The sequence below is a fragment of the Equus caballus genome, chromosome 11 (assembly GCF_041296265.1).
Source record: "Equus caballus isolate H_3958 breed thoroughbred chromosome 11, TB-T2T, whole genome shotgun sequence".
Classification (NCBI taxonomy): domain Eukaryota; kingdom Metazoa; phylum Chordata; class Mammalia; order Perissodactyla; family Equidae; genus Equus; species Equus caballus.
The window spans coordinates 59450452-59464533 of NC_091694.1; the positions used below are offsets into that span (position 1 = coordinate 59450452).

The window sequence follows — 14082 nt, forward strand, 5'->3', positions numbered from 1 at the left end:
CTGGGAACATGCCAGGCTTGTGGGGTTTCAGCTGCTTCTCAAGGCTGGACCCCAGGATTCCTTTAGCCACAAACAGCTGGCATTGCTCCCTTATTCTGTTTGTCAAGCTCTGTGACCAAGGTGCCTGGGAGAGAGGAGAGCAAAGGGGATGGTGGGAACTACAGTGTGTGGCTTGAGAGTGGCAGTCTCCGTGCTGCACCCTGGGACCCTGGCATAATAAAGGCTCTGAGAAGTTCTGTAGTCATGAAGCATATGCAGCTCTGTCTTACCCAGTGTTTCCAGAACTGATCAGAAAGCTTTTTCCCCCTTTTAGCAAAAACATCTATTGATTCTCTGCCAAAAAACACAGGAGCTGCAAGCAGTGAGTTTCCAACGCAGCCCAGCCCCTGCTCACAAAGGCTGTCCAGCAGGAGACTCGGCGCCACACTGCGGGGAGCAGGCCCCACTGAGGGCACACTGACATTCTTGCATCAGCCCCTCCCCGTAACCCTAGGAAGTGGGCTCTGCAGATCACCCCTGGTTAGAGACAAGCAAAGTGAGCCTCCAGAGCAGGACAGTGACTTGCTTGAGGCCCCCCAACTAGGAAGGGTCTGAGCCAGGACCCCACACATGACAAATGACAGCCCAGAGTGACCTGGGTGGCCTGGAGAATGGCCCTGGAGGTCCAGCGGGGCTGCCCAAACCTCCTCCACCTTGGCTGCAGCCCCCAGGGACCACGAACTGTTTGCAGACAGCACAGTTGCCCCAAGGCCCTAACAGAGCACCCCTGAGACCCTGGAGGAGGCTGCCGATGGACACAGCCTGCTGGTGGAGCTCTGCAGGGCCCCTGAAGGCTCTCTGGGCAGAGGCAGGCACCCTCCAGGGGCAGGGATGGGGCTCCAGGCTGGCTTAGGAACCTGGGTTCTAATCCAGTTCCACCCAGGGAGTGAGGAGCCATAAAGCCACCCTCCCCTGAGGGCAACCACAGCCTTAGCCACCTCAGGATGGCAGGGTTGAGTGGAAGCCAGGCACTCCACACACCCCACTTCTGCTCTACAGTCCCCAACTTCAGTCCTTGGGTCCTCCTCTGTAGGGTTCTATCAAGGGCAGTGGCCCAGATCTTCAGATCTCCTTGTCGTGGGGCAGGTCTAAGGCTGAACACCTTGTATGTGACACATTCCTGTCCTTGGGGAGCCCAAGGCCGTGCTGGGGAATCTGGGGAAGGAAGAAGGCTTCCAAGAGGAAGGCATCTGTCTGGGCTGAGTGCTTAAGGACGGATCTGATTTCCCGCTGGAAAAGAGGCAGGAGACACTCCCGGCAGAGGGAACAGAAGGCATGTGCGTGAGGAACGTTAGGAGGGTCTGAGCACACAGGGAGAGAAGGAGGGGTGGGGCCGGGCCACGAGGGCCCTGGACACTAAAGCAAGGGCTGGAAGCTTGTCCTGCAGCCCACATGGAGCCCCACAGGGTGGAGAGCAGATCTTTAGACAGAGCCTGCCAGCAGGAAGATGGATTTAGGGGGTGGGAGGGTGGAGTTCCTGGCCCCGGACAAGGCAGAATCCAGCCATCAGGGGTCAAGTGAGGATCCTTGGGTCCCTGGAGGATGGCCCCGCCAAAGGGCCCCATTACACTCCACCCAAAAGGGGGGATGTTGGGGGGCCAACCCTGGCTCTCCCTCACCCCCAGCTCCGCCCTCTTCCAGCTGACCCAGAACTGGTGCTTGCTCGAGGGTCTCCCTGGTTGGGGGCACCAAGTCAGGAGCAGCTTCTGCTCAGTGGGCTCAGCTGAGGAGAGGGGCTGTTTTCCAGCCCCCCTTAACTGAACAGCAGCTTTCAGGCCCCAGCCCACAAGGCCCTAGAGAGGCAGAAGAGCTGGTGCAGGAGCTCCCTGCTGGCTCCCCTACTTCCCAGCCCGAGGCGTGGCGCACCACTCAGTGTGGTGCCCGCACATGGGACATGCCCTCACGTGGGACACAGCGGGAGGAACCCCCTCGAGGTAGAGGAGAGGTTGGGGCCTGAGGCCTGCCCCAAACCCATTCTCAGGAAGAGTGGACAGCTAGAGGAAGCCCCAGGAAGCGAGCATACCTGGTGCCAGGAAAGGGTTGAGGGACTGGGCTGGCACGGCTGGCCTGGTCACCAGTGAGTCCAGGTTCACCAGGGCTGCGTTGGGGCCCAGGAAGGACTCGGGTGTTTTCCGGGTGCTGCTGGGCTTGCTCGAGGCGACGGTCAGGGGCTGAGACTCAAAGGGGTCAGGGCTTGCAGTTCCATTGTTTTGGGATGGCGGAGAGGCCACCGCCTCGGCTACAAGACAAAGACACACATGGGCATGGTGAGCCTGGAGGGCAGGGCCCCGAGACTGGTGCACCCAAGCCTGCCAACCCCAGGCGCGTCCAGAGCAGAACACAGCCATTCCCCAGACATGCGAGTCCCTGGGGGACACGAGAGCTGTGCAGAGGATGGGGATGTTCATTGCAGTGTCATTTCCAACAGCCCCAAACTAAAGACACACAGTCACAGGGCAGGTCCCATTATCCACTAAACACATAACCAAACCCCAGAGCGCAGGGACAAGAGAGGACTCACTGACAAGGAGCAAGACCTGCACCAAACATCAAGTGAGAAAGCAGGGGCAGGACAGTTGACAGCACAGCCCTGCAAACACCTTAGGAGGTCGTTCTGATGTTATTCTGGGTGTGTGGCTGGGCACAGGTAATTCACGGTTTTTATGTTTTCATTTTCTAAATTTTCCACAATGAACATGAATTTCTTGATAGTTAAAAAGAAAGCCAATTATTTTTTAAAATTCAGCCAATAGAGGGTGTGTGAGACAGGCCAGGCCAGTGGCAATGTGGTTGCTTTGCCAAGATGCAACGGGGCAATGCGTATAGAGGTTCTTAAAAATGGTCATACTTTCCACTCAGTAATCCCATTTCTAGGAATCCAGTCTCGGGAAATAATGCAAAATGTAAACAGGGATTTAAGCATAAAGATGTTCACCACAGCATTATTTACTTTAGCAAAACTTAAATTCAACCTAAAATGCCCTCCCCAAAATTAATGATTAAATTATAACTGAGCCATACAAAGAGATACTACATAGCTATGAAATATTTTCTAAAGAGTTTTTAACAACATGAGAAAATATTTTCATCCTGTTACTCCATACAAGTAGGGGGGCAGCATTCAACTCTATCTGAGTGTTGGTGGAACAAAGACCATGTGGAAGAGCTCAGAGAAAACACTGGAAGGAAACACAGTGCTGAGGGCAGGTGGAAGGATTAATGATGATTTTCATTTTCTCCCATAGACTTTTCCACATTTTCTACCATGGAATACTTCTAGAACTGGGGCAAAGGTTTCCCACGTCCACGGAAGAATGTTCACGCGGCGACGCCACGTGCCTTCTCACTGAGGACGGAGGGCAGCAAGGACAGCTAGGCTGTGCTTTGGCCTGCGGAGAAGACACACGGAATCTTGTTGCTTTATTAATACAAGAAGCAGCACGTTCTAAGTTGCCTCTGGTCCCCTGAGCTGAGAAGGGGCGGAGGAGCTGGTCAGTAGTGCCAGCCTGCTCATACCTTAGACCAGGAACAGCCAGGCCTGTGGCTGCAGCCAGGGGGAGAGGGGAGGAAGTGGGAGAGAGGCAGTAGGGGGTGGGGCGTGGGGGGCACAGGGAGAAGCAAAGAGAGGAAGAGAAAGGAGAGAAGTTGCTCTATGTGGCTAGGAGGGGTGGCCCTGAGATGGGACACAGGCTGCCCAGCTCTGTCCTCAGCCCCACTTAGGGATGTGTGAAGAAGGCGTCCAGGCCTCCGCCCTCTGCGCTCTACCCTGAGCCCCTCCCAAACCGGGGCGCCCAGGGGAGGAGCTGGGCCTGGAGACTTGATGGTGGGTCTCCTGGACGGGCTGGGCATGAGTGGCAGCCAGGGGTGATCGGGTGGGCAGGGATGCGGGGTCCACGCCCAGAGCCGGGGTTGTCTGGAAATGGTGGCACCTTTGGGCAGTGGGAAGTTGGGAGGAGGAAGGTGAAGAGAAATGATGGCTCCGACCTGGGGGTGGCGGCCGTGCTGGGCAGGCCAGGGCAGTGGGCTTCTGCAGGGAGACGGGGGCCCTAGGGGAGCAATGCTGAGACACAGAGTGACCCAGCCAGGAAACCCGGGGCCCAGCACGAGGAGAGAGTGAAAGAAAAACTCAATCACATGACTTTTCTCTGCTGATGTGTGAATTCTTGCAACTAGACTCTTTTGGCTCCCAAGATCAAAACACAAAGAAAATGCATGAAGTTGACAGGTTTGGGGAGCTGATGATTATTTCCACAACAACTGGGTTGTCAAATGCACAGGACATTGTGGAAAGCATTACCACCTTTACATACCTGTTTTTTTTGAAGTTCGGAGGTTGTCGAATTCAGAAAAGTCATCTTTAATTGTACCATTCAAATTACTGAAGAGATCAAAGGCCCCTAGGCGACATGAGAGGCCAGTGACCGTGGGCGCACCACGATTGGCTTCTCTGCGCTCTCTGCTTCTGCTTGCCAGTCTACAGCGGCGGCGGGCAGGGCAGCTCCCCGCCTCAGGGGAGAGGGTGGAGAGCCAGAGGGGAGCTGGGAGGGAGCGGGGGAGGGGCCGGGCCAGGGTCTCTGGCCTCCCTGTGCACAGTGTGGGGTGTTCATCTGCCACCGCTCCCATCACCCCCACCCCAAACTGAACAGGGGGCTAATGGTGACACATCTGAGCTGGGTCTAGAAGCTTGACAGGGCCAGTAGGAAGCTACTGGAAGGAGTGCCTGGCGGGCAGCCTGCCCAGGGCCCCCTCTGGAGGGAGGTGCGGGTGCCCAGAGAGCCTGATACCTCACCCCCTACACTGGGCATGTGGCATCCAGGGATCAGGGAGGAGGGCAGCAAGTGCAGGTCCCATGCCAAGGAGCCTAGAGAGGGGAAAGCGCTGGGGCCCAAAGGGGCTCTCGGCCGCTGGGTAGGGTGAGGTCTCACCAGAGGTGGACACAGGCTTGGCAGTGGAGGCTGCAGCCCAGGCGTCGGCTGTTTTCCCAGCACTGGAGGCAGGCTGCTGCGGGGCTGCCCAGGGGTCTGAGCTCTTGGCGATGGAGTGTGTGCTGGTCCCAGTGGGCACTCCCCACGGGTCGACAGAGGCAGCTGGCTTGGCACCTGTAGGAAGGTGGGGTAGAGCTCAGAGATGCCCTCAGAAAGTTCTGGGCATCAGGCATGAGAAGGGAAAAGACAGTGGGCCATGCAAGCCACACTGGGGTCTGGGCCCTGTGTCTGGTGAGGCAGCCACCCAAAGGGTGCTGTCCCACAGCAGCAACGGTAAAGAGAGCTGAAGCCCAGGGCCGACAGCTGTTGGGGGCTTCCACGCTGCGGGGTGTGCTGGGCCAGGACTAGCTGGACAGCCCCAAGAAAGGGAGCAGAGAGGAAACAGCTGAGAAGCCTTCCAATCTCCCCACCACACATGGTCTTGCAAAAGGATCCTTGAGCTCAATTCAAGCCTGCCTCCCACAGGGTCCACAGGCTTCCTCCTCAGACAAGAGCTGTCCCTGGCATTCGCTGCTCAAGCCTCAGGCCCAGGCGGCCTCCTCTCCCCACCAGCTTTGAATGGTTTCTGCTTTTGACAGAAGGGTGAATAAAAGAGATGAGCACAGAATAAAGAGGAAAAATAAAACAAACGTCTATGTACTGACCACCCACTTAAGCAATAACGTTTTCAAACTGTGACTGACAGGTCAATTTAGTAGGTCACAACTGGCTTTTTTGTTTTGAGGATAGAACAGAGAACACCTGAGCAAATCTGACGTAAAGTGTCAATCCTGCTGGGAGATTCTTCTGCTTCAGTTGCATGTAGACACACATGTATTTGTGTGTGTGCAGACACACAAAAGGCTCATGTGCCTCCTTTCTTCTGGGAGAACATCACAACCAGTGTTTGAAAGCCACTTGCTGCCTTTCAGGAACCAGAAAGTGCCTCCTCCAATGGCAGCCCCAGCCCAAACTTCATGAAGTGTGTTAGCCCTTCTCTTGATTTTCTTTCTCAGTTTTTCACGTAGAGTTACCTTTAAACAATACCGTGGTTAGCTGTGCCAAGCGTCTGAACTTTATATAAACGGAAACACACCGTATGTCTTCTTCTGTGACTGGCTTTATCAGCTTATTTGGAAGATTCACCCGTGTCGAGGTGTGGCTGAAAGGTGTTTCTCCTCACTGCTGTGTCACGTCCCACTCCACGGTGGGGTCACAACCGATGAGTCTGTTGCAGGCACTGGTTTGGTTTCGCGTCGCTTTGCTGCTTGCTCTTGCTCACACCCCGGGCGCATGCGTACACATGAGAACTGCAGGTCAGAGCTCCTGCCCCTTCACTGCATGGTACCAGGGACGTCTCCATGTGGTCGTGCCAACTTCCACTCCCACTGGCCATGGACACAGGTCCCAGGCTCCGGGAGGAGCCTCATAACCTCACATGCCATCTCACTTTCTCACGTGTGCCAATCTGGTGGTGTGAAATATTACTTGCCCGTGTTTTGACTGTGTCTCCTTGGTCCTTAAGGAAGCTGTGCATCTTTTCATCTGTGTCCAGGGCCCCTTGAATCCTCTCCTGTAAAGTACCTGCTCCAGTCTTTCCTCTACCTTCCTGTGCAGTTATCTTTTTTTTATTCTTTTGAGAGAGTTCTTTCCATCTTGTGAATACTGATTCTTTTACTTATGTTACAAATATCTTCTCCCAATTTGTGGCCTTTCTTTTCATTCTCTTTGATTACAGCAAAATTCTTAACTTTAATGGAGTAGAACCCATGGGTATTTTCCTTTGTAATTTGTGCTTTTTGTGACATTTACGAAATGCTTCCCTACACTGGGCCCTCAAAGCTATTCTTCTGTGGTAAGGTCTGAAGGATTTAGAGTGTGCCTTTCACATCTCCATATTGGACCCCTTAGTAATGGATTTTTGTTATATGGTATAAAATAAGGGTTCGACCGCACGGTTTCCTGTATGACTGATGAGTCACCCCAGCACTCTCTCCCCCCTGAAGTCGCACAGTGCCTCCTCCATCGGAAGTCAAGTCTGCATGGACTCCTCACTGGGCTCTCCGTTCTGTTCCACTGACCCACTTTATCGGTTTCCATACCTGCACTTTCTTGACAATCCTCACAGATATTATGATGATAAATCTTGATATCTGGCACAGCAAATCTCAACCTTGGTCTTGTTCTTCAGGACTATCTTGGCTATTCCTGGCCCTTTGCTCTTCCATATTCATTTTACAATCACTTTGTTAAGTAAAAAAAAAAATTAAAATTAAAACCTTGGTGAAATTTTCATCAAAATTGCACTGAATCTCAGATCAATTTGAGGAAGGCTGTCATCACTATTAGACCGAGCCTTCCAGAACAAAATCACGGGACATCGCTAAGTCTTCTTTACTATCTTTCAGTGAAATGCAATCTTTTTTACTTTATCCTTTATCTCCATAAGGGATTTATACAACTTCTGTAAAATGTATTTAGGAACTCATCTGTTTTTTTAAAACTCATTTTCTATTTATTGTTATGCAAAAAAGTTTAACTTTGTATACTTACTTTTGTATCCAGTAATCTTGCTAAACTCTTAATTCTAATAATTGAAATTCATCCTAATTACTCTTATAATAATTACAATAACTCAATTCTAATCAAGTGATCTGTGGAAATTTTTGGATATTCTATGTACATGATCACATCACTTGCAAATGATGACAGCTTCGTTCTTGCTAGTCCTTATGCTTGTTCCTCCGTCTTCCTGTCTCAGTGTGCTGGCTGGGACACTGGTCCCGGCACAAAGCAGGAGTGCAGAGTCTTGCTCCTACAGGATCAGCTTTCAACATTTTACCACTAAATGGTACCATTTACCATAACAGGCTTTTTTTCCTTTTAGAAGTCCTTCATCAAGTTATGGAAGTTCCCATTATTCCAAGTCTGCTAAGACTTTTGCAGAGAGCAGCTGATGAATTTTATCAACCTGTTTCTGCCTCTCTTAAGAGGATCACATGATTTTTCTCTTTGGGTCTGTTAATGTGGTCCATTAATACAAAATGACTTGGTCCTTGCGAACAAAGTGTTTCAGGGTGTACTGTATCATTTTCATATTTTTCTCATTTTGGTTTTGCAATTGTTTCTTTGCTTAGGATTTTTGCGTCTATATTCCTAAATGGGACTGGCCTGATGTGTCTGTTCTCACACTGTGCATCGCTGTCTGGTCCTGGTGTTAAGGTTATACGACCCTCATAAAATGAGGAAGAATACTCCCTACTTTCCTATCCTCTAAAGGAGTTTGTATAAAAGTAGAACTGTTTCTTGAAAGGTGAAAACACTTGCCAGTAAATTCTGGGTGCGTGTGGGGGCGGGGGTTTTCTAAGTAAGTGACTCAGTTTCTTTAGAATTCTTTAGTAATCGACTCGGCCCTCAGATTCTAGGACTATCCCTATTTCTAAGTCTTCCCTTGTTCTTCAGTCAGCTTTGCTAAGTTTTCCTTTTTGAATTTACCCGTTTGATCTAAGTTTCCAGGTCTGCAAGCACAGAGTAGACCAACAGCCTCTTCCTCCCCACTGAACCTCGGCAGCATCTGCAGTTACATCCTTGGTGTCACTCCCAAGAGTGGGTGCCTTTCCTCTTGATTTTCTGAAATTAATCTTGCCAGAGATTTGTCTAGTTTATTACTTTTCATTCACCAACTCTGTCTTTGTGGGTATTATTTGTGTTCTAATTCATTAATTCCTGTTCTTATCCGTATTATTTCATTCCTTCTACTTTATTTGGGTATAATACTATTCTAACCTCTAACATTACCTCGTTAATCTCGTGCCTTTCTTCTTGACTTCTTGACTTCTGTAAACATTTAAAGCTACAAATTTCCCCTTACTATTGCTTCCATTAACCCACAAATTCTGATATGAAAATATTTACATTATTTGGTTCTAAATAGTTCTGATTTTCATTATAATTTCTTCCTTGACTCAAGAATTCTGTTTTTAAAATATCAAGTGTATAAAGTTTTTCTAGTTATCTTTTTGTTACTGACTTTCAACTTGAGTGAATTGTGGTCAGAAAATATGTTCTATGTGACCCCAATTTTCTGAGATTTGTGGAGGCTAGCTAGCTTTTTTGCCTAGCACGTGATCTTTTTTTGTAGGTATTCTGTACGTCATTGAAAAGAATGTGTATTCTCCAATTGCTGGGAACAACAAACTCACAGGCTTACGAATTAAGCTGCTCAAATTTTCTTATGTTCTTATTACTTTTAAAATATCCCCCACATCAGTTCCTACTTCTGATACTCTTCGTTCCTCCCCCAGGAACTCCCTCAGTGTTTCATGTGGAGCAGATGTGCTGGCCACAGATTCTCTTAGTTTTCTGTTCCCTGGAAATGTTATTATTTCACCTTTATTCTTGAAGAATACCTTCACTGAACACAGAATTCTGGAGGGTGACAGTTTTTTTTGTTGTTTCAAAACTTAAAGTATTTTTATTTCACCATCATTCTTGGAAGAAAGATGATTTCGCTAGCAATGGGAACCTGGAGTGACCAATTGTCTTCCTTTCCGTGCACTGTCCTCTGGCATCTGCCGTCACTGTTGAGAAGCGAGCTGCCAGTCTGACTGCTGTTCCTTTGTCCCACATGTCTGGTCCCTATGGGTTTAGGATGTTCTCTCTCTTCGGCGTCCCGCAGTTTCCTGACGACGTGTCTAAGTGGGCATTTCTTTTATTATCCTGCTGTGATTCACAAGGTTTCCTGGATCTGAGAAGTAGCACCTTGCCATAATTCTGGAAAACCCTCAGTCATTATTTTTTCAAATATTAACTTTTCTAGAACTCCAAAAAGATGTGTTAGATGTCCTGATTCTGCCTCCATGCTTCCCCAGCTACAATGACTTCCCCATGGCTCTCCAAACACATCCAAAGGCCCACCACCTGCCACCTCTGGGTCCCGCCTTCACGTCCCTCCATCTTTTCCCTTCTCTTCTTGCCTACCTGACCCCTCTGGAAGCCTCCACCTGGCTTTCTTTTAGAGCACTTCTCATACAGCACCATAACTACTCATTTGCGTAAGAGTCTCCCCTGGACTGTGAACTCCCTCCGGGCGAGGGCTATCTCCTTCCCCTGCACCAGGCATGAGGGCAGCAGGAGGGGTGGTAAGCGCCGATCTTAGAGAAGACGGGAGAATGGTCCCCTGAGCCTCTGAGGACGCACCTCCCCGGGCCCCCTCCCATGCACGCCCCTCCTTCACAGCCCCTGCAGCAGCGTGCAGGTGTGGACGTGTCAGTAGGAAGTTCCTTGGCTTTCAGAAAGACAAACCTTCTGCTAGGCGTTCTACCGTGCTGCCATCATCCTTTCTAGGCTCTGAAATGCTGGCTGGCCTCAGAGTGGCCTATCAAGCCTGTCCCAGCTACTGCCTTGACTGCCTTCTAACTTTCGGCAGGGTTAGCTGACAGTGAGCAGGGAGCGGCCCGGGCAAGAGGAGGAAGAGAGTGCTGCTCTCGCTCCTTGGCCTTTGCTCTGCCTCCAACACAGCACCTCACAGGGCCTCAGTTCTGCATCTCAACCGAAGGGAAGTAACGTGGTGGAAACAGTGTGTCAGGGAGAATGCTGCACAGCAAGTCAGAAGAGCTGGGACACATCTTCACAGCTGCCGTGATGCAATGGAGGACACGGGATTTGGTCTACAGGAAGACCTAGGACAGCTGCCAGGTTGTTTTTGGCACCCTAAGGAACCATGAGGAAGTTAACACACTTTCCTCAACTTCTCCTTGCTTACCAGTAACTGTGAGAACCGAACAAGCTCACGTCAGGAGACCCATGCTGCACGGTCCACGTCCCCCTAGCCTGTCTGTGCGTGGAGGACATGGCCGGTGGAGTCTCGTATCCCTTGCACCCCTGACCACGCTGGGTACCTTCCCCGCTTCCAGATGAGCACTACTGTCCTTTCCTTCTTGCCATCAAGAGATACTCCCTGGTGACTTTCCAGCATCCATCCCGCCTTTTTTCCTGTAGGATACTCTGATTTTCCTTGGCACGCTGTCCCCTCACCCACTCCCAGTCCCAGTCTGAGTGGGACGGACCCTGCCCTGGCAACAGGGGAGTGTTTTCGCCAGCTAAAGTCAATCTGCACAGTCACCTCCAGCCCCCACCCCCCGCCCCCAGATCCCAGAATGGTATAGGAGCCACAGAGGAACTCTCCTTATCCAGACTGGGAACATGAGTTGGGCACCCAAGGCAGCAGGACCTTGAGACTGAGGCTGGAGGGGACAGGGGAAGACATACTGGGTGGGCAGCACAAAGAGGATCTGGGTCTTGGTGATAATCTCTGAGCCACGGCATCAGCTGGCCTCAAGGCAGAGCCACCTGTCTCTACTAAAGCTGTTCGCAACACAGCATTCTGACCAGACTACCTCCCCAACATGTCCCAGGGCGGGAGCGGGCATTATGCTGGGAAGGCACAGTCCCCACCCTGCAGCCTCCATGTCATCTCATCACACAGCCACCCACACTCTAAACCCAGCCCAGAGTCCCTCACAAGGCACTCATCCCCTGCTCTTGCTCATGTGAGAATCTGTCTCCCCAGGTGGACCACGTGCTCCATGGGAGCAGGGGCTGGGTCTGCTTTGCCCACGCTGTTCCCCCTGAGCTCAGATCTGAGCCTGACACACAGAAGGCGCTTGATAACTAATTGGGGACTGAAGGGAAACAACAAAGGGAACCACAGAGCCTCAGGACTAGAAGGGGCTTTGTGGTTAATCTACTCTAACTCCCTCCAGTGAAGAAGCATTTTTGAATTTGAACACTGGGGTTCAGTGATCACTTCTTCTAGAAGGTTCTGGGTAAATGTCTGATTCAGATGCTAGAAACACATATAGCTAAGAGCTGCCCCTAATCTCTAACACTCTACCCAGAGTTTTCGAACATCTTAGATTCAGTGGGACTTTCCTCACGACGCAGCTCATGGGGCACCAGACCAGTGGTTCTCAACTGTGGGTGTCTTTGGGAATCTCTTGGGGGATGTAAGTAAATTACTGACACTGTCCTGTCCTCCCCACAACACACACAGATTCTGGGGAGGACCTGGGCATTTGGGTTTTTAGAACCTCCCCAAGTGACCAGAATGGGCAGCCAGGATGCATGAGAGCCCCTGAGCTCCTGGAGCACTTGGGCCCCTGGCCAAGCCTCCTCAGAAGTGAGGGCCCACCATCTAATGGCCCACATCGGACACACTGGCCTGAATGGATGGACACCTGGGGGGACAAGCCCTGCCTCCCACAGACAGATGGTCCTTGGAGTCACCTTACTCTATCTGAGCAATATTTGGTCAACATTCACCAGGCCTAGGTCCTGCCTCTGAGAGAGAAACACAGACATAAGCAACTGCAGCCAGCAAGGGGGTCATGGGCAGCCAGTGACCATGGGATGGGGTGAGGTGGTCCTGAAGACAGGGTGATTACATCTCCCCAAGCATGGACATGTGAACCATGTTTTCAAGAATAAACAGGAGTTTGCCAGGCAGACGACAGGACACAATATTAAGTCAGGATCAGGCATTAAAGGGAATCTAAGCTGCCCTGCCAAGCAAAGATGAGTTTTGGCACTCTTTTCAGCCACCCCACCAGCCCTAGCCTTAGGCATTGTCCTCCTGACCTCACATGGGCAAGCCCCTCAGTGACCACACACACATAGGTGTGCAAAAATAGGATTTACTTCTCTATCTGGACCACCTCTCAGGCCATGAGGGTCTAAACACACCAGTTTTCCCCAAAACTGATATAGCTAAGGGTTGCAACAAAGTATTACAACATTTCTGGAAGACCTCTGTCTACATGAACGCTCTGCAATATGAAGCTGCATGCACTGCATGCATTCTAATGCTTTCTCCACAAGCTGGTGTCATGCTGAGCCCCACCATCTGGGGCTCTGAGGCAAGGCTTCCACTCAGAGCGCCCCACGGCTATGCAGCTCCACCCTGAAATTGTTTGAGAGCCTCTTCTGACACCTCCAGTTATCTCCCATGGGCCCTGCTCCCCTTTAGGATCTGTGAAACAAAAAAAATAGCAGCGTGGTCAAGGACTTTACAGATCAGCAACCTCTATGATGTACGATGTTGAAATCAACAAGCCCTGGCCCGGAAGGAACCCCCTGCTCCTATACCACCATGCACATGGACAAAGTTGGGCACAGATGGGAGAGCTCTGGATGTGGAGTGAAAGATGTGCTCAGTTCAAAACCTGGCCACCCCAAATCAGCCGGATGACCATGAATAAGCTCCTTAGCCTCAGTGAGCTTTGATGCGTTTCCATTCTGTAAGTGGTGGTTGGGGACCTACGTGCACACAGGACACTGTGCCAACTTTCTCCTCCACTGTGCACCGGGAGTCACTAGAGGCTACACACTGTGGCACCTGTCTTCAAACCAAACCTGGGGACAGTTAATGTTCCCTCCGCCTTCCCACGGGTGCCGACGGCCCACATAAGCTAGCCCGTGGGAAAGCAAGCAAAAAGTCAGGCACAGCAGGCCCCCACTGAACGCCCGCTCACAGCACGGCTGCTGGGGCCCGGCACTCCGTCCTCCTCCTCCTTCATGAATGGACAGTAGATTCACTGCAAGGCTCCTCTGTACTCTGGCCTCCACGTCCTCGGCAAGGCCCAGGCCTTGCCACACACCCAATAAATAAGTGCTTGTTGAAAGCCCGAGTGAATGACAGGAAAGGAGGACGGAACCAAGGGCGGAAAGATCAAGCAGGTTCCGGCCTCCTCCTCTGTGGGCCCATTCATAGGGAGCATGCGTCCCTTTGCCTCTCACTTGCCAGCCTGGCTCATCCCAAGCCTCATGTATGAATATTCATGTGCACAGGAAGGCAGTCACATCGTGGGGTCACGGAACTGAGCCATCATGGGGGTCATCAAGAAACCAGCAGCACCACCTGCTGCCGCCAGGGCAGAAGACAGCCTCTGTCCGGGCCTGCGCAGTGGGTGGGGGCAGAGAGAGGGCCCAAGCCAGCCAAGGCCTTCTGAATCACCAGACTGTGAGCCCTCCTCATGCCAGGTGGCTGCTTTGTGTGTCTGGAACAGAGGAGGAAGTGCCC

The 14082-nt window shown here is 51.4% G+C and overlaps 1 protein-coding gene across 23 annotated transcripts in view; it reads right to left on the reverse strand.

The window, feature by feature from the left end:
* The window catches only part of EPN2 (epsin 2), a 79191-nt gene that overhangs the window by 3114 nt on the left and 61995 nt on the right, over positions 1-14082 (reverse strand). For 18 of the 23 annotated variants that reach the window (XR_011423098.1, XR_011423095.1, XR_011423094.1 and 15 more), the window contains 3 exons: positions 4965-5138; positions 4350-4436; positions 2063-2278 (listed from right to left, as the gene is read on the reverse strand). Coding sequence is in view for 18 of the 23 variants with exons in the window: in XM_023653626.2 (XP_023509394.1) it covers positions 2063-2278; positions 4350-4436; positions 4965-5138 (477 nt within the window). In the remaining 5 variants the exon portion in view is untranslated. The remainder of the gene's footprint in view (positions 1-2062; positions 2279-4349; positions 4437-4964; positions 5139-14082) is intronic. The other 5 variants (XR_011423097.1, XM_070226606.1, XM_070226598.1 and 2 more) reach the window with 1 other exon arrangement.